Consider the following 19103-nt stretch of genomic DNA (forward strand, 5'->3'; position numbering starts at 1 on the left):
TAGATCTATGAGCAGTTTATTAAAAAACCCAGGTGTCTGAATCCTCCTAGATGGCACTTTAAGTCTGAAGCGGTTTTAAAGTCTGTGGTGGCAGCAATGAGTTCTGGGTATTTTACTGTTTGCCAAATGAGTGTATAGTGGAAAATGCAGAAAATAAAAATTGCAATTGTTTGGTAACTGGTATTGTCATGTAGGGGGCAGATCTCCCGATGATGGCGTCCAGCCGCTGCCAAGAGGGGTGGCCCTGCTGTCTCACTCTGCAGCATGGTTCAGTCTGTGATTGTAAATGACGTCATTGCATCCTTCTCTGTTCCGCGCAATCTCGATAGCAAAAAACTGGATTCTGGTAGCTGAAGGAAAAGAGGAGGAGAAAGTGAGAAGATACACCAGGCACGTAGCAGCAGGGTATAAGAAACTGAGCCCAGTCCCTGCACCACATCTCAATGCTATTGAATGGATGAGCAGGTTTTTCCTGTGTATAGTGACTGGGCTCCATCACTACAGCAGCGGTGGTGGTGGTCAGGTGAGTATCACTTATTTTTAACCCAGCCTGAGCCCTTAAAGGGGAACTCCAATGGAATTTTTTATTCCAAATAAATTGGTTTCAGAAAGTTATACAGACTTGTAATTCACTTCCTTAAAAAAAAAAAATCTCAAGTCTTCCAGTATTTATCAGCAGCAGGAAGTGGTGTAGTCTTTCCATTCTGACACAGCGCTCTCTGCTGCCATCTCTGTCCATATCAGGAACTGTCCAGAGCAGGAGAGGTTTTCTATGGGGATTTGCTGCTGCTCTGGACAGTTCCCGACATGGACAGAGGTGGCAGCACTGTGTCAGACTAGAAAAAACCTTTATGTAACTGGTTTAGTAACTACTATTGAAGCAGCACAAAAAATAGAGATGCACAACAGACAAACTTTTTGCAAATCAAAGACAACTGCAGACTAGTGATGAGCGAATAGTGAGATATTCGTACGAATATCTCACGAATGTTCGATCCTATTAAAGTCTATGGGAACAAGTATTCGACTAGTGAAACACATCTATTTGACCATTTGGAGGGTGAAACCGGAAGCTGGGGGATCTGAACGCTTATCGAATATTCGTACGAATATTCGAATATCTCACTATTCGATCGAACAGTATTCGCTCGTCACTACTGCAGACATAATATGCAGTCCTGAAAAACTACTGAAGCTGTGAATGAGGTCTAACTTTAATCTAGTCATACACATTAGGTAACCGTTGGGCAAATCTGACGATTTGGCAGGACAAGAGACTAAGGGGAGATTTATCAAACATGGTGTAACGTTATCTCAGTTGCCCCTAGCAACCAATCAGATTCCACCTTTCATTTTTCAAAGAGTCTGTGAGGAATAAAAAGTGGAATCTGATTGGTTGCTAGGGGCAACTGAGCCCCCCCCCCCCCCTCTGGCAGAGAAGGATCAGGCAGTTAGATTTCCACTTGCCCAATCCTTTGGTTCTAAAATTAAAGGGAATCTATGAGCTGCATATATCTCATATATCTGTCTGTGCTTTCATAGTATAGAAAAAATATTTTTATTATATAGTACAAAGAGGCTTTCCAGAGCTCCTGAAGTGCAGCAAGCTGTAACACCTCCTCCCTCCAATACCTTATCCTCTTGGGGACTTTGCTTCCAAGTGTCACATAATGCTGTACAGATCACTTTACAGCAGCCTCCTCTTATCACCACAGACAGAACAGAAAGTCTCAGCTTAGTTTTTGCCCCAGTGGTGAGAATGAAAACTGCCAGATCTCAGGATTATTTAATATTGATACCGTTTCCCCAAAAATAAAACTTCCTCCGAAAATAAGGCATAGTGGAGGTTTTACAGGATTGCTTAAAATAAAGGCATCCCCTGGAAGTAAGACACCCTCTGTCACCATGTCGCTAAGGGGAGGGAGGTGGTGGGTTGTCTGGTTATGTCGGTTTGTAATGTATATGTTGTCATATATATATATATATATATATATATATATATATATATATATATATATATATATATATATTTTATATTGGTAATTTGTATTACTTTTGGGGGGCAATACAATAGCTTAATTTAAAAAATTGCCAGACTTCTCCTTTAAGCTCCTGTAAAGAGAGATGAGCTGTGATTGGTTGCTAGAGATGAATCAATCTAGGTCAATGATGATTTTTGAAATATAATGACTATTTTCTATACTCACAAAAGATGGTATTCTCCTCTGTATACTCCTTGCTGCTTTCCAGTCTTAGCAGGGTCCCGTAGTTAAAATCTTCCACCTGATTCTCAAACTGCATGCAGAAAGGCCGCCATTTCTAGGAGGGATAGAATACAATGTCAGCGTCTTACAGAGATGGAGGGAGATGCTGAAGCTCCTCGGGGACAGTTTTACCTCTTTTGCAGCTGGGGACTTAAGGTCTTCAGGGTCAATTACATCAATGCGAAGATCTGGAAAGTCTTTTCGGAAAGCTGTGTAGATCCCATCATCCATGCGTGTCAGCTTCAGGAGCCGCGGGTCAACTGAGGATATAAGCTGGGGGAAGCAAACAGGATAAAGGGGCATAAGCATGACTATAATGGAGTGGAGATGTTGGCCGGTGCTCCATGTGCAGGTTTCTTGCCACAGGCGGGAACAGACGATCAGAAAAAGTGTTTTTTCTTATCATAAGGCAAAACACCTTATAGGCCGGCTTCATAGCTACTAACCAGTCTGCCCCTAAGCACATGACCTGAAACTGCCTTGGAAAACACTGCAGCCTAAGGCCGCATTTACATATTCAGTGTTCCGTACGGAACATGAATGTGGAATGCCAGTAACGGAGATCCCCCCCGCTATCATTACAGCGCAGCACATATTCATACAGTTCCCCTGCTCCCAGCATCATAGATGCCCGGGCTGGGGGGGTGGACTCTGTTACAGGCATTCCACGTCCGTGTTCCATGCGCCCTGAGGTGGGCACAAGATTGCCACTAGTGTTGAGATCTGTCAAAATGTTTGGGTTCGGCAACATTACCCTAACTCTCAACATTTGATTCCCTGTGCCTGCAGAAGTTGGATGCCACCTTTAAAGGGGTTATCCAGTGAAAATTTTTCTTTCAAATCAACTGGTTTCAAAATGTTATATAGATTTTTTATTTACTTCTATTTAAAAGTTTTATTTCTTCCCATACTTATTAGCTGCTGTATGTTCTGCAGGAAGTGGTGTATTCTTTTCAATGTGACACATTGATTTCTTGACATTTCTGTCAGGAACGGGAACTGTTCAGAGCAGTAGCAAATCCCCATAGAAAACCTCTCCTGCTCTGGTCAGTTTATGTCTAAGACAGAGGTGGCAGCAGAGAGCACTGTGTCAGACTGGGAAGATTACACTACTTCCTGCAGAACATACAGCAGCTTATAAGTGTGGGAAGAATTAAAATTTTTAAATAGAAGTAAATTACAAATCTATGTAACTTTCTGAAACCACCTGATTTAAAAAGATTGTCGTTGAAGTTGCGCTGTAAGGAGTCCTGAAATACATGGATACAGCCATAGGCTTTCCTAAGAGCCCTAGGGCGGCATCCAACTTCTGCAGCCGCGAGGAATCAAACGCTGAGCGTTAGGGTTCATACGATGTTGCCGAACCCAAACATTTTGACATATCGGCTCAATACTCCACCTGAAGTCTCAACTTACATTGAAGTACACCTCTGCATGCTGATACGCCTTCATGGCCCAGGCCATCTCGATATTGGGCTGCAAAATAAAAGCAATCAATGTACGGAGCTCTAGATGGTTCTATGGCACTGTCATGTATTCACCATTAGAAAATCTTATTCATATTTCAATGCATGATGGGAATTGTAGTTTTGCAAAAGCTGAAGAGCCACATGTGTAGCTCAGTCATTATATATATATATATATATATATATATATATATATATATATATATATATATACACACACACACTTACATCATTGCCATAAGATTCTGCAGGTAGAGACAACGCATCAGCCACAGACAGCGCTTCTGCTGCTCCCTGGAAAACAAAGGGTAAGATTGTGATTGTTCATTCCATGACATCCATTACTTGTGTACAAACCTATAGATATAAGTGTGGACCCTGCCGTCCAGGAAAACATACTCTTTTAGGGTAACACCAAATAGTGCAGCAGCCCCCAATCCATCCAAGTTATATAGAGCTGTATGGAACACCCATACAAGTCTATGGACCCCTATGTATCACCACTTGTATTTTGTAAACACCCCTGTAGTATGGCACCAGACTGTAGTGGTGATATGGTAGGGAAAGTTATAATAGCGTGCCTGACTTCCAGTGGTTGCAAAACTACAACTCCCATCATGAACTGACAGCCCCAAAGAACAGGACATAATGGGAGTTGTGGTCTTGCAAATGCTGTCCATCCTGGGATACTTATCATACTGCAGATGTATGTGCAATCACAGTGTGAACAGAGCACAAGAAGCTGATCCTATTCATCTCTATGGGGATCAGCTCTCACAGAAGCCATTTAAGTCTGTATTGGGACACTACAAGTCTCAGAATGGCACCAAGGCTGTGGCTGATGGAACACGTGGTTCTGACAGCTTCATCATGGGTGTGACAGGTAGGTGGCGCTAGAGCTACAGAGCACCCGCCCCGGCCCATGATAACGAGGCTATCAGGAATACCGAGCTATAGGGACACCTTACTAATATGTACGCTGTGAATTCTCACCAGAGAGCCCAAGCCACCCAAATCTCCCGGAGCCGCCATGTTGACAACCTCTGCTCTTTCCCCCCTAACCCGGAAACTAACTTCCATCCATCACGAAGCACGATCCGCCATTTGTAGTATTCCCAGCACATGCGCAGAAACGGTACGCATCGCCGCCTAAACATGACGTAATGAGCGCTCCAGCCAATGGCAAAGCAGCGACTGAGCGGTTGCTATGGGACCGCGGCAGGTTTGTATTTGGCAGCTTTGGGTGAATGGAGCTGCGGTGGAGCATGCGCTCTGTCACTTTGCCTATCACTGCCGAAGATAACCGAGCGCTGTACTCGGCAATTTCCGGCATTCCCACAGTGAGTAAATGGAGCGACAACGCGCATGCTCGCCTACGTTTTAGTCATTCGGATAGTGGAAGGGCCCTGTTTTCTTAGCTGTAATGCCACAGTTTTCCCACTACATGTAAGTTGTCGCTGTAGAGCCGAGGTCAATGCCAATATTTTGTGGAGAACATGATTTAGGCCATGCAAAGCCAGAATGTGCTCCAAAGGGCAGAATCCCCCCAACATGTGACCCTCCAGCTATTGCAAAACTACAACTCCCATCATGCACCAAGTGCCTGACTCTTCCTAATATCAAAATCATAAAAGAGATGGAACAATATCCCCAAAATTGTAACCACAGAAACAGCAAGTTGTCCTGCAAAGAAAAAAAAAGTTGCAATACCACCAACAACCTGAAGACAGGTGTGGCGCTGTTTCTGGAAAAATGCAGTTATGTCTTTCTAATCCTGGATAATCCCTTTAAAAAGCTACATGTGAACCTGTACATATATTCGGCGTTACTGAAACACTTGGTTGCCTGCACTTTCCCGGACGTCATGTTATAATTCCAGCCTAAGCTGAGGGATGGCGTCCTTTGCCTCCCTATCACATGTCCTTGACTTCTCTTCTTTCCGTAGAACGGATCCTCCCCATGATGTGCCGTCCTCAGACAAGCTGCCATCTCCACCAGCAACCCTGCTCTGTCAGTGGCGTAGCTACCATAGAGGCAGGGTAGGCAGTTGCCATGGGGCCCGTGCAGGAGGGGGGCCCGGGGGAGAAGGTAAGAGGTGTGTCCTTCTGCTTAACCCCTTATGTACTGCAGTGTGTAAGTGACCCAATGTTTACTTACATGCTGCAACACAAAATAAGGGTTAACAAGCAGAAGACATAGATCTCTGCTTCACTACCTCTGATAACCTCTGACCTCTGTTCTCCAGCTGGCAATCAAGTAGGAAAGGAAAATGTGCAGAGGTCAGGGGTTATCAGTGCACCAGCAGTAAAGCATATATATGCGCAGTGCTTTGTGTTGTGCATAGCGGAGAGGGGCACCTTAAAATATGTTGCTATGGGGCCCTGTGAATCCTGGCTACGACCCTGGCTCTGCTTATAGTGAACCTGTCACCAAGAACAACCATCCGGCACCATGTTATAGAGCAGGAGGAGATGAACAGATGGATCTATATCCTCGTGAGAAAAGATTCAGTATAATGTAACTAGCTGCTATCCCTGCTCTTTCTATGCTTAGGAGTCCAGTGGGCGGTCTCCAAGGATTGAAAGCTTTCCCTGTACAGGGACATATCTGTCAATCTCTGATTACCTAGAAAGAGCAGCGACATAAAGGAGTAGTTCACAAAAAAAAATTCTTTCAAATGAACTGCTGCATAGGTGCCAGTGCTGAATTCTTTCCAGTCTGACACAGTGCTCTCTGCTGCCACTTCTGTCCGTGTCAGGAACTGTCCAGAGCAGGAGAGGTTTTCTATGGGGATTTGCTACTGCTCTGGACAGTTCCTGACATGGACAGAGGTGGCAGCAGAGAGCACTGTGTCAGACTGGAAAGAATACACCACTTCCTGCAGGACATACAGCAAATGATAAATACTGGAAGATTTAAGATTTTTTGATAGACGTAAATTACAAATCTCGCACCAGGTGATTTAAGAGAAATAGAGCTTCAGAACCGCCGGACCACCTCCTCTTGAAATTTCGGCGTGTGTTCTATAGTGGGAAAAAGGCACCTTAGGGTGCCTTTACACAGAGAGATTTGTCTGACAGATTTTTGAAGCCAAAGCCAGGAATGGATTCGAACTGAGGAGAAATCTCAATCTTTCCTTTATGACCTGTTCCCTGTTTATAGCCTATAAACCAGCTATAAACAGATCATAAAGGAAAGATTGAGATCTCTCCTCTTTTCAAATCCATTCCTGGCTTTGGCTTCAAAAATCTGTCAGATAAATCTCTGTGTAAAGACACCGATAGAAACTGTCCTCTGTTTGGGTGTAGTTTTTGGTTCCACTGAAGTGAATGAAGCTGTAATACCACACACAACCTGAAGACGGGGTTGGTGCTGTTTTTGCAAGAAAGTAGCTGTGCTTTTTCTAATCCTGGATTATTCCTTTAACCCCTAGACGACCCTGGACGTAGGGTTACGTCATGGAAGTCTGTCCCCAGACGACCCATGACGTAACTCTACGTCCTGGGTGTCCCCTGTCACTTACCGATCGGGACCCCTGCAGTGTGACTGCGGGGGTCCCGATCGTTGAAACGGACCGCCGGAGGTCTCTCACCTGCCTCCGTGCGGTCCGATCGGCGATCTGCTACACTGAGCCTGCACAGGCAGGCTCAATGAGCAGAGCGCCGATAACACTGATCAATGCTAGGCCTATGGCATAGCAATGGTCAGTGTAAAAATCCAAGTTCTGTATGTACAAGTCCCCCCAAAGGGAAAAAAAGTTCAAAACACTATTACACTACCTCAAAACCCCTCCCCCAATAAAAGTAACCCCCCCCCTATCCCATTATATAAATAAAACATATAAAAATAAATAGATAAACATATAATATACCGTAGCGTGCGTAATTGTCCAATCTATTAAAATATAACAAGCGTCATTGTGATCGGTAAACGGTGTACACGAAAAGAGGGAAAAAAGTGCGCAGATTACCGATTTTATGTTACATTATATATATAAAAAATTTTATAAAAAGTGATCAAAACGTCCGATCTTCACAAATATGGTATTAATAAAAACTAGAGATCATGGCGGAAAAAATGACACCCTATACAGCCCTGTAGGTGAAAAAATAAAACCGTTATAAGCGTCACAATAGGCCCATTTTATTAATATTTAATTGCCAAAAAAAAGGATTTCATAAAAAATATATATATATAACATTAGAGAATCTGTGTAACCTGCATATGGTTGTGTTCGGGCTGACCTATAGAGTAATAGTATCATGTCGCTGTTACCATATAGTGCATTACGTAGACACAGGGAACCCCCCAAACGTTACCATATTGCATTCTTTTTTACGATTTCACCTATTTATATCTTCATAAATAATATATTTGGGATTCCGTCATACATGTTATGGTAAAATGAAAGACGCCATTACAAAGTACAACTATTCCTGTAACAAACAAGCACTTACATGGCTTGTAGATAGAAAACTGAGAGTGCTAGAGCTCTTAGAAGGGGAGGAGGGAAAAACGAAAACACTAAGATCAAAATTTGCGCGGTCCACTGGGTCATTTTGGGCCTGGTCCTCAAAGGGTTAATGTCATATCCACACATGTCTGACATTTTACAAGATTGTAAGGCAGGGATGGGGAACCTTCGGCCCTCCAACTGTTGCAAAACTACAATTCCCATCATGCCTGGACAGCCGAAACAGCTCTGCGTCTGAACCTATGAGGCAGTGAGCACCTGGCCGTACAGCTGTGTGCATACAGTTTTTCAGAGACTTGGGCACAGACGGGGTTAAAGGGATTTCCAGCAATGATGTCTGATCAGCGTCAGGTGTCTGGCATCAGCCATATAATGCTGTAGCTGCTCCCTGGGGTCCTCTCGTCTCCCTGCTATAGCCTTGCAGGTCTGTGCTGTGTATTGGGGGTTGCTGAGGGTAGCTGCTCATACTTGTATGTGGTGTATGATGTGTCATATAATGTATGTGTCCTCTGCAGAGCTGTGACTATGGCCTCTACAGCTAGTAACACCAGCAAGCTTGAGAAACCTGTGTCTCTCATATGGGGTAAGTTACTGATTGTTTGACCTCCTTGGGGTAGTGTAGATGTTCTCCTCTTCACCATCTTTGTGCTCTATATGGTGACTCTGATGCTTTGTTAGCTGTGATACTGGAGTATATATCAAACTAGATAAACTACCTGATGGAACCTCTACATATACTGTGCCCTTTAAGTCTCAGGTGATTGTAAGAAACTTTGTAAGTAGGTTTATTAGGCAAATATGCCATTATCTGCATTCAAAAAGACTTTCCCAGGTCCCCTCTCCCTCCTCTCTCTCATCATCAGGAAATCTCAACTCTTGTACATCAGTTGGGCCCTGTGTAACCTATGGAGGGGCTGCAGCTGTAAACTAACTTAGTTAGTTTTTTTTAAAATAGCCTGTACTACTGATTTCTGTAAAAACTTGTGTGACACTTTCACTTATAGACCAGGTTTTGATGTGTGGTTTTCCTTTTTTTTTTTTTTTTTATCCTGCCTACACCTGAAGGGTCCAGCAGGGGGCGCAGTATATGTAGAAATTACTTGTAAAAATGTTTGCACTTTACATGTAATGTTAACATATACTGTGCCCCCTGCTGGACCCTGCAGGTATGGACTATGTAATTGCATTGTTTAGATCAGTGATTTTTAGCCTTTTTGACCCGCGGCACACTTTTTATACTTAAAAAATCCTGGGGCACACCACCAACCAAAATGGCACAAAATGACACTAAAACAGTACATATTATACATATAGTTAATAATATAGATTCAAAATGTATTTATACTCACTCACCAGTTGAAAATCACTGGTTTAGATGAATTGAAGTCTGCCTGATCTACTAAATTGAGGGGAAATGGCACTATATGTGCATTTCCTATAATTAGTGTACGTTAGGATTTTGTCTAACTTTGCTTATGTAATATACTAAATACATTTTGGCTGGAGTTGTCCTTTAATCCAAGGGTGTCCAGGAAGGGGGAATAGCTGGTAGCCCTGTACACCCCCTGGCCATACTGGTAGAAGATGGTTACACAGGACTCTATGGCACAAGCTGTTGGTGGACATTGGCCGTTTTTACTACCAGATACATAGACATGACGTTTGCATACATAATATGGTGGCTGTAGCCGGTCCAGAAGGATTGCTATTACATTGGGCTTTCTTACCTCCACAGGATGTGAGCTGAACGAGCAGAACAAGACCTTCGTGTTTAAAGTGTCAGATGAAGACAAGAGTGAGCACCAGCTGGCCCTAAGAACTGTGAGTATGCCAGAGGTGGCTGGGCAACCTCCATTGTGGACAGTACATGTCTGCGACTTGGGTTATAAAGGGGGGGGGGGGGGGGTGCTTTGTGATCATGTTGCCACAGGTGTTACTTAACTATTATTTTTTTCCCTTTTAACTTGCTTCTATCAAAAATTTCAAGTCTTCCAGTACTACTTAGCTGCTGTATGCCCTGCAGGAAGTGGTGTATTCTTTCCAGTCTGACAGTGCTCAGTGCTGCCACCTCTGTCTGACAGGAACTTACCAGAACATTGGCATATTCTCATAGAAAACCTCTTCTGCTTTTGACAATTCCTGACATGGACAGAGGTGGCACCAGAGAGCACTGTCAGACTCAAAATACACCACTTCCTGCAGGACATACAGCAGCTGCAAAGTAGTACTGGAGATTTTTAAATAGAAATAAACTACAAGTCTCTAACTCTTGACACCTGATTTTAAAAGAGTAAACCCTTTCTGAAGTACCACTTTAAGCGGTGACCCTTTCTTCAAGGTATGTCTAGGGGACAAAGCCAAAGAGGAGTTCCATATAGTAGAAATAGTTCCTCAAGAGGTAGAAGGGGCCGATGCACAACCTGTTCCCATAGCCACTCTGAAGCCATCTATCCTGCCTATGGTAAGTCTGATGGAGAATACTAGCAGTGGCCAGTGTCCTACTGTCTGCAGTAACATGCATTTCTGCCACAGGCCACAATGGTCGGCATTGAGTTAACTCCTCCAATCACCTTCCGGTTGAAAGCTGGCTCAGGACCCGTATATATTAGCGGTCAGCATGTTGCATGTAAGTAATATATCACTAATGCATATTATACAGTCACTTCTCTAATAACTTGTATCATTCACTATGTATAAGTTATGTCCTGTGCCAGACAGCATTGTCTGATCTAGGAATGAGTATAGCTGGCAAACTCTCATGCCTGTTTCACTGCTTTAAAGGGGTACTCCAGCAACCTTTTTTTTTTTTTCCTTCAGATCAACTGGTTTCAGAATGTTAGATTTGTAAAGGACTTCTATTTAAAAATCTCCACTATTCCCATACTTATCAGTTGCTGTATGTCCTGCATGAAGCGGTGTATTCTTTCCAGTCTGACACTGCTCTCTGCTGCCACCTCTGTCCATGTCAGGAACTGTTCAGTGGTAGAAAATCATAGAAAAACCCTCATGTTCTAGACCGTTCCTGACACGCACAGTGCTCTCTGCTGCCACTTCTGTCCGACTCAAAAGAATACACCACTTTCTGCAGGACAGCTGATAAGTATTGGAAGACTGGAAATGTTTAAATAGAAGTAAATTACAAATCTATATAACTTTCTGAAACCAGTTGGTTTAAATAAGATTTCTGTCGGAGTAACCCTTTAACATTGAAGTCTTGCATGCTTAGTCCATGTAACTATAGCCTAATTAAGGGGGTTTTAGGATGCTCGTTGATCCTCAGTATGGATCATTGTTTTGGTGGGGGGTCTGACACCCCTGCAGATCACCTATTTGCCAGGGGTGCAGCCTTGGTGTGGCAAACAGCTGGTCAGGGAGGGTCCAGGTGCTGGACCCTCACTAATTGGTTAATGATCCAGCCCAAGTATAGGACAGATGTTGTGACCAGAAAACCCCTGGTTGGTCTACCATAGCAATAGTCTACTTACCTAGCTCATGCGGAGCACTCTGTGCCTACACTTTTGCCCAAGATGTAAAGGTTCCATAAAACTACATGGGTGGTGGGGTGGACCCTTGCTGTAACAGTTATTGTGCCTGCATCCTAGTGGAAGAAGATTACTCATGGGCAGAGGAAGAAGGTGAGGAGGAAGTAGAAGAGGAAGAGGAGGAAGATCCTGAATCTCCCCCAAAAGCAGTAAAAAGGCCAGCGGCCTCCAAGAAAGGGAGCCAAGCTAAGGTACCTGATACAATGTAGTCCTTAAAGGGGTTATCCAGAGTTACAAAAACATGGCCACTTTTTCCCCTCTTGTCCCCAGATTGGGTGGGGTTTGGAACTTAGTTCCATTGAAGTAAATGGAGCTTAATTGCAAACCACACCTGAACTGGAGACAGAGGGGGAAAAGTGGCCATGTTTTTGTAACTCTGGATAACCCCTTTAAACCTGAAATATGTAGTCTCCTAGACACTGCATATAACCTGGCTACACAGTACTGTAATAAGGCTTGGTGTGATAACGCCAGTATTGGGTATTTAAAGTGTCGCTGTCATTTAAAAAACTTTCGACATGCCAAACGTCTTGATGGGGCCCTGAGTGTTCAGACCCTGAACGAGACGGGAGAGGAAAATGCTACAGCCTGGTCTGTCGGTGAGAGGCTCCATAGACTTGCATTATGAACCGGACTCATGGTGTGACATGGAGCTGGGAGAGGACCGCGATGAGCGCAGACTTCTCCTGGCTCGCTCTCCTGATTGGTCCTGGTCCAAACACTCAGACACTGACAACTTTTGAAGTGTAATGTCTGAAAAGTTTTATTTTTTAAAATGAAAGTGCCACTTGAACAGAACTGATGACTATTCAGGTAGGTAGTCTGTCCTGAAGTCTTTAGTTACACTTAGTGGACCGGTCGGCAGCTTTTTGCTAACTAAAGTAAATATACATAAAGCACTGTACAATAAAAGCCGCTTACCTGGAATTGCCAGAACTTTGTCTATTGCTCCAGTGCTGGGAAACTCCAGAGACTTTCTGTAAATTAGAAGAAAAAGCCCAGTGAGTTCTCAAAGTCTGCAAAAGCCCAGCAATGTTCACCCTGTTCTAACATCCCTGTCTGCATATGAATACCTACTGTGCACATTGCTGGGCTTCTGCTGTACAGGAGAACACTTCATGGGCTTGTCGCTGGAGCGAAGGATTAAGATAAGAGTTATATCTCCTGATTCAGGGTAAGAAGCCTTCTTGTACGCTGCCTTAACTTTACACACTGGTAACCTCATTGTTTTTGTCCTAGAAGAAGAAAATGGACAAAGAGGAGGAAAAGGAGGAAGAGTAAGTATAGTACTGATGCTATAGCCACAAAGTGGGTTTGCACTGGTGAGGCTTTAATGCTGACTGGTGGGGATGAGACCGCACCGAATTTTGCCTGCTATCTGTTTGAACGTGTGGGCTTGTGCCCCTCTCCGCTGTCAATTTTTATAGTAGAGAGGCGTGCAAGCGCTCCCATTCAAACAGATAGCAGACAGGAGTCGGCAGGGGTTCCGCACGGAATTTCGGTGCAGATTCTATAGTGCGAACAGGCCCTTATAGAGGCAGCGGAGCATGTGCTGTGCTTCATTCACTTGGACAAGAGGCCTTATATGTGGGGGTCCTAGCACTCGGACCCCTTATTGACTAACCTGAAAATGTGAAGAATTGGGTGTGGTGGGAACAGTGCCTACATCTTAGACTGGTAAATCCTACCTTTTATATGATTCTTTCCTCTGCAGAAGCTCAGAAGAAGACAGTCCGCCTAAAAAGGTATGTCTTCAAGCAAACCCCCCCTGCGAGCAGCCACTGTGAGCAAATGTGTTTTATGCTTATCATACTATGGGGGTAGATTGTCCCAAAAGCAATACTGCTAAGTGCCTAGTTATCCTCTTGAGTAACTATGACTGTATCTTTTAGGGCAAGGGAGCAGGAAGAGGCAGAAAGCCAGCCGCAAAGAAATGAGACGTTTGGTAAGATTTAGAACGTCCTGTTAGTAAAATCTGACCCCCCCCCCCCCCCTTAGTGCTTGATGCTAACAATCCCTTTGTCTTTGCAGATGAAGACTATTATTGTGTCTTCGAATGTATTTGTCTGCGTAGGTAGTATCCAGACCGCCATCTTGTGCCACTGTCAGCATTTGGACTTTATTTCCCATCATCCTGTAAATTACATCGGTGACACAAGGAGGCATGATATTGTCTTGGTGTAATGTGTTCTCTTGAAGTGATTTTGTCTTGTAACCTGTAAAATAAAGTTCCTTTCTATGGGAAGAAAGCAGTCTCTGTGCATTATATTGTGGCATACATCTGCAGCAATTTGCTGGCAAGATGGACCCCAAAGGTATTGTGAGCAAAACCTAAACTGTAAACAGAACAGTTAAATGCTGACACCCTAGCCAGTCCCAGATATTGCATTCGAGATTAGGATTAACTGTAGTACCAATATTCACCACATGATGGCAGTACCAAAATACTCTATATACAATTACTGTATGATCTTACTATAAATATAGTACAATAAATAGTGGGAACAAAAACATTTGGGTTATTAGGTGGTTCGTTTTGAAAGTGTGGTGGTGGTGGTGAATGCTGCTACTATGTTTACTGTGGGTATTAAGACATTTTTTTTTTTTTTTTTTTTTCCTTAAAGGCTTTTTAATAAACATAAAGAATAAAAGCTTCTATTTTGGGGAGACTTGGGCTAGGTTAGTAGAATCTGTGATGGCCATACTGCAGATTCTCTAAGAATTGTCTAGAGAACACCTGTCAAACTCGGGCCTTTAGGGTACAAACACACACTGCTTATACGCTGCGTATTTACTGCTGCGATACGCAGCAGATTAGATCTAAATAACTGAACACAGTATCAAATCTGCTGTTTGTACCCTTAATCTGTTTAAAAACTACAATTCCCATTATGCCTGGACAGCTTTGGCTGGAGGGCCTGGGTTTGACATTCCTGGTCTATTTAGCCCAATTCACCACCTAACTACAAACTTGAAGGTTATCCAGGCTTAGAAATTGTCTGTCTTCCTGAAGCACTGTAGTGAATGGAGCTGAACTGTAATTCCACACACAAGCGGGAGACTGGAGTGGTGCTGTTTTTATAAGAGACTTGAGTTAGACTCCTGATCAGAATCCTTATTTAAGAATGCTTAAAAGGAATCTGTCAGCACCTATGGAGGGGGGAAGTGGTGATGGCTTTGTGCCGCACTTTGGGCCGTCTCACCACTACCTCCTCCCAGCTTGTATTGAATATTCCTGGCGCCCGTCCCCTGGCCTCCTAGCGACTGCATCTGTAGCTTCCTGGTCCACTGTAGCGAGTGCATGCTTCCGCCGCATGATTCGGGCATGCGCGTAGTGTCGGAGCGGCGCAGGCGCACTGAGGGCCAAGCGTATGTCCTTCAATGGCTTCGCGCAGTGCCGCTCAAACGCACTACGGAGCACGGGCGAATCACACCGTGGGAGCGTGCGTGCACTACACTGAACCAGGAAGCTACGGATGCCGTCGCTAGGGCGCCATGAATATTCATTACAAGCTGGGAGGAGGTAGTGGTGAGGTGGGCTAAAGTGCGGCATGAAGCAATCACCACTCCACCTCCATAGGTGCTGACAGATTCCCTTTAAGGTCTGTTCGCACCAGGCAAAAGTTGAAGAATTTCAAGCAGAGCCCCTGCCGTGGACAGTCGGAATTTTTAAAGCTGCATCCATGGTGTGAAAGTGACACGATATAGAGAACGTTGTATCCAGTTTACAATGGGGGGGATGGTTACAGCGTCCAGGCAGAGCATGTCTAGAAAGCTCTTGGTCAACGAGTCATCTCTAGACTCTTGTTTCCTATGGTCTGTGTGGCTGCTCTAAAGCCGGTCTCTAAATGATATTAAAGGGGTATTCTGGTCAAAAAAGCTTTCAAATCAGATGGTGTCAGAGTAATATACATTTGTAAGCATCAATTTACAGATTTGAAGCCAAAGCCAGAGACTGTACAGAACTGGTCATTAAGAAAAGCCTGAGATTTCTCCTTCTCAAATCCATTCCTGGCTTTGGCTTCAAATCTTAAGCAGATAATCAGTCAATCTTTCTGTGTAAATGGACCCTAATTGGTGCATTTACACAGGACGATTATTGGTCGAATTTTTGTGATAACTGCATTTGAGCGATAATCGGCTTGTGTAAACACCGCATACAATCAAGCGAGAAATCGTTCATTGTGATCTATCAACATGTTCTCAAACAGTCTTTCAGAGATTCACCCTATGTGTGAGATGGGCTTAAGCAATCTTAAAAATTGCAATAACCAACTGTCTAAATGCTGATCGGTATAAAAACTGTTGCGTCAAAATCTAACGATTGGGCGAATTATCGCTCCGTGTAAACATAGCGTTCGTTTTCAAGAATCTCAAGTGTTCTGCAGGAAGTGTTCTTTCCAGTCTGACACATTGCTCTCTGACGCCACCTCAGTTGCGGTTATGGACAGGAGCAGTGGCTAATTAAATGTACCCTGGGCTCCTGGCTGTCCACCCAACCTGGCCCCCCCCCCCCCCCCCCCCCCGGTCAATCCACCCACATTATAATCCACTACTGCCCCCCCCCCCCCCATGCTGTCCCCAATAAACACTGCCTGCCTCCCCTCCCTGCTGGCCCCAATAAACATAATGTTTGGTCCCTTGCTGCTACACCCAGTAAGCATTGTCCACCCCACCTCCGCTGCCCCCAATAAACATATTGCCACCTGGTTTCCTGCTGTTCCCCCCCCCCCAGGTCACAGCAGCACAGAGGATGTCAGGAGAGGGGGGTGCTGATCTATATGGGAGGTCACAGCAGCACAGAGGATGTCAGAAGAGGAGGGTGCCGATCTATAGGGGAGGTCACAGCAGCACAGAGGATGTCAGCTGGCCCCCTCCTTCCCCTTTATAGATGGTCCCCCTCTTCCCCCTCCCTCTTATAGATGGCCCCCCTCTTCCTCTTATAGATGGTCCCCCTCTTCCCCCTTATAGCTGGCCCCCTCATATATGGTCCTCCTCTTCTGCCTCCCTCTTATAGATGGTCCCCCTCATGGATGGTTTTCCCATAAGAAATCACTCAAATACAATCAATTTGTTCCACACCCCAAAAATATTTTTTTAACTCAACATGTAAAACAGAAAAACAATGAGTAACAGCTGAATATGTGATATTATGTTACTCTACAGTATAACAATCAGCATGTGGAGTAAAATGTATAGTAAGTAGAGATAAGCGAACCTCGAGGATGCTCGAGTCCATCCGAACCGATCGTTCGGCATTTGATTCCAGGGGCGGTCTTGGCATTTCTGGGGCCTCAAGCGAAGTTATGTCTGGGGACAAGCACTCCATAACAATAGACCGCTGTGTGCTGCCCCCAGTAGTATATACCCCTTGTGCGCAGCCGCCAGTAGTATATACCCCTTGTCTGCTTCCCCCAGTAGTGTATAGACGCCTGTGTTCCCCTAGTTATATATAGCCTCCGTGTGCTCCCCAAAAGTTCGGCATTAAAAAGAGTCTATGCTACTGCAGCTACATTTTGCAAAGCGTCTATGGCTACTGTTCCGGTAGCAAGAGCTCTTCGCCTCTGGTTAAGCCAGCTGACTAAGGATCTGTCACAGGGGGTCCCTAGAGAGGAAATTTTACACTCCTTACCAGACATGAAGAAAGCAGCAGAGTTCCTGTCTGATTTCCCAGTTGATTCCATCAGGTTCCATTCTAAAGTAATGGCGACATCTACAATAGCTAGAAGAGCATTATGGCTTAAGCAATGGGGTGGTGACGTTCCAGCTAAAAGCCATTTTTGTTCACTAACTTTCCAACCAGCAAGTCTTTTTGGCCCGTAATTGGAAAAGATCTTAAAGTCTCTAAGTTCTTCTAAAGGGGTTGCTTTTCCTCGACCTCTTAAGAAAAAAGGTTTTCAGCAGTTTCGCAAGCAGCAGAGAAGATCTCCTAAGTATAGAGGATATCGCCAGCAAGGTAGACAGTCCAAGTATGGTAACAGAGGAGCCAACCAGTCTTTCTCTCAGAAGAAAAAGCCCTATCAAAAGAAAGAAAAGGAGCAATGACGCCAGAGGAAGTGTCCCTGTAGGAGCAAGACTGCTTCATTTTGCTTCTGCATGGATGACGACAACTTCCGATGCATGGGTCAGATCAGTAGTCTCAAGAGCAGGGGTCTCAAACTCGCGGCCCTCCAGCTGTTGCAAAACTACAATTCCCATCATGCCTGGACAGCCAAAGCTCCGCTTTGGCTGTCCAGGCATGATGGGAACTGTAGTTTTGCAACAGCTGGAGGGCCGCGAGTTTGAGACCCCTGCTCAAGAGGTTACTCTATAGACTTTGCAAATTATCCTCCAAATCACTACTACATAAATCAAGGCAAACCACTACTCCTGCAACTAGTTCAAGAGTTCATTCACAAGAGAGCCCTAGAGAATGTACCGTTCCATCAACAACGCTCAGGGGTTTATTCAAGGATTTTCGCGGTTCCCAAGAAAGAAGGTTCTTGGCGCCTCGTGATAGACCTGTCCTTTCTGAACAGATATATAGTCGCAAAACATTTCAGGATGGAAACAATCAAGTCTGTAACAGCTTTCTGGGAGGAGAACGATTGGGCCGCAACCTTGGATCTCAAGGATGCCTACCTGCACATCCTGATCCTGAGAGCACATCGCAAATTCCTCAGGATTGCCATCTGGCAGGGGAAATCAGTTTGCCACCTCCAGTTCACTTGCCTGCCGTTTGGGATTGCATCAGCTCCCAGAGTCTTCAGCAAAGTAGTGGTCACTCTAGCTGCTCATCTGAGACTCCAGGGAGTTTTTGTAGTCCCTTATCTGGACGACTGGCTCATCAAAGCTCAGTCAGAAGAACTTCTTCGGCAGCACACCGAGAGGGAAATGAAACTCTTCAGCAGCGTCAGAGATCTTCTTCACGCAGATCAGCCTCCCATTCGTGTGGGGATGAGAGTCCTAGGTCTCATGACCTTATCTCTGGAGGCAGTCCGTTGGTCCAGGTCTCATATGAGACTCCTCCAGCAGGACCTGCTCTCTCAGTGGGATCATCGCCAGTCTTCTCTGGACAACCCGTTTTCTCTCTCCAGCAACGCGGAAAGACCTAAAGTGGTGCTTACGGTCAGACAAGATTTCTTGCGGGAACAGTCTGTCCAGGGCTCCCCAAGTCATACTCACCACAGATGCGTCCAAACTAGGGTGGGGAGCTCACGTTGCGGATGTTTGGGTTCAGGGGTCTTGGTCCAGAGAGGAGTCTCTGTGTTCGTCCAACCTGAGAGAGCTAAGGGCCATCCACAGGGCTCTACTTCATTTGACTCATCTAGTCTCCCATCACAGTGTTCTGGTGCAATCGGACAATCTTGCAGCGGTT

The 19103-nt window shown here is 44.7% G+C and overlaps 2 protein-coding genes across 8 annotated transcripts in view; one reads left to right on the forward strand and one right to left on the reverse strand.

The window, feature by feature from the left end:
* Positions 1 to 19103, reverse strand: part of LOC138767100 (protein PBDC1-like) — a 97985-nt gene continuing 78882 nt past the window's right edge. Inside the window, exons 1-6 of one of the 2 annotated variants that reach the window (XM_069944380.1) lie at positions 4724 to 4831; positions 3959 to 4024; positions 3681 to 3740; positions 2397 to 2537; positions 2208 to 2319; positions 1 to 350 (exon numbers count right to left, since the gene is read on the reverse strand). In XM_069944380.1, the coding sequence (XP_069800481.1) occupies positions 253 to 350; positions 2208 to 2319; positions 2397 to 2537; positions 3681 to 3740; positions 3959 to 4024; positions 4724 to 4810 (564 nt within the window). In that variant the 5' untranslated portion in view covers positions 4811 to 4831 and the 3' untranslated portion in view covers positions 1 to 252. Of the gene's footprint in view, positions 351 to 2207; positions 2320 to 2396; positions 2538 to 3680; positions 3741 to 3958; positions 4025 to 4723; positions 4832 to 19103 lie in introns of those variants that run through there. The other variant, XM_069944371.1, reaches the window with a different exon arrangement.
* NPM2 (nucleophosmin/nucleoplasmin 2) lies at positions 4843 to 13980 on the forward strand. Of its 6 annotated transcripts, none has more exons than XM_069944440.1 (10): positions 4843 to 4865; positions 8720 to 8787; positions 9940 to 10025; positions 10543 to 10665; positions 10737 to 10830; positions 11807 to 11937; positions 12986 to 13023; positions 13461 to 13491; positions 13639 to 13691; positions 13778 to 13980. In XM_069944440.1, exons 2-9 carry the CDS (start codon positions 8730 to 8732, stop codon positions 13681 to 13683), a joined length of 606 nt encoding a protein of 201 aa, XP_069800541.1. In that variant the 5' UTR covers positions 4843 to 4865; positions 8720 to 8729; the 3' UTR covers positions 13684 to 13691; positions 13778 to 13980. The 6 variants fall into 6 exon arrangements, with proteins under 6 accessions (XP_069800541.1, XP_069800512.1, XP_069800531.1 ...); XM_069944411.1 differs by lacking the exon at positions 4843 to 4865 and adding an exon at positions 4891 to 4952; XM_069944430.1 differs by lacking the exon at positions 4843 to 4865 and adding an exon at positions 4959 to 5070.

Source organism: Dendropsophus ebraccatus, chromosome 1, assembly GCF_027789765.1.
Source record: "Dendropsophus ebraccatus isolate aDenEbr1 chromosome 1, aDenEbr1.pat, whole genome shotgun sequence".
Lineage (NCBI taxonomy): Eukaryota > Metazoa > Chordata > Amphibia > Anura > Hylidae > Dendropsophus > Dendropsophus ebraccatus.

Coding starts and splice junctions, on each gene's coding strand:
- NPM2 (XM_069944393.1), top strand. CDS start 5,690: ATGATGTGCCGTCCTCAGACAAGCTGCCATCTCCACCAGCAACCCTGC. Junction 10,026..10,542: donor ACCAGCTGGCCCTAAGAACT/GTGAGTATGCCA, acceptor CCTTTCTTCAAG/GTATGTCTAGGGGACAAAGC. Junction 13,492..13,638: donor AAGACAGTCCGCCTAAAAAG/GTATGTCTTCAA, acceptor TGTATCTTTTAG/GGCAAGGGAGCAGGAAGAGG.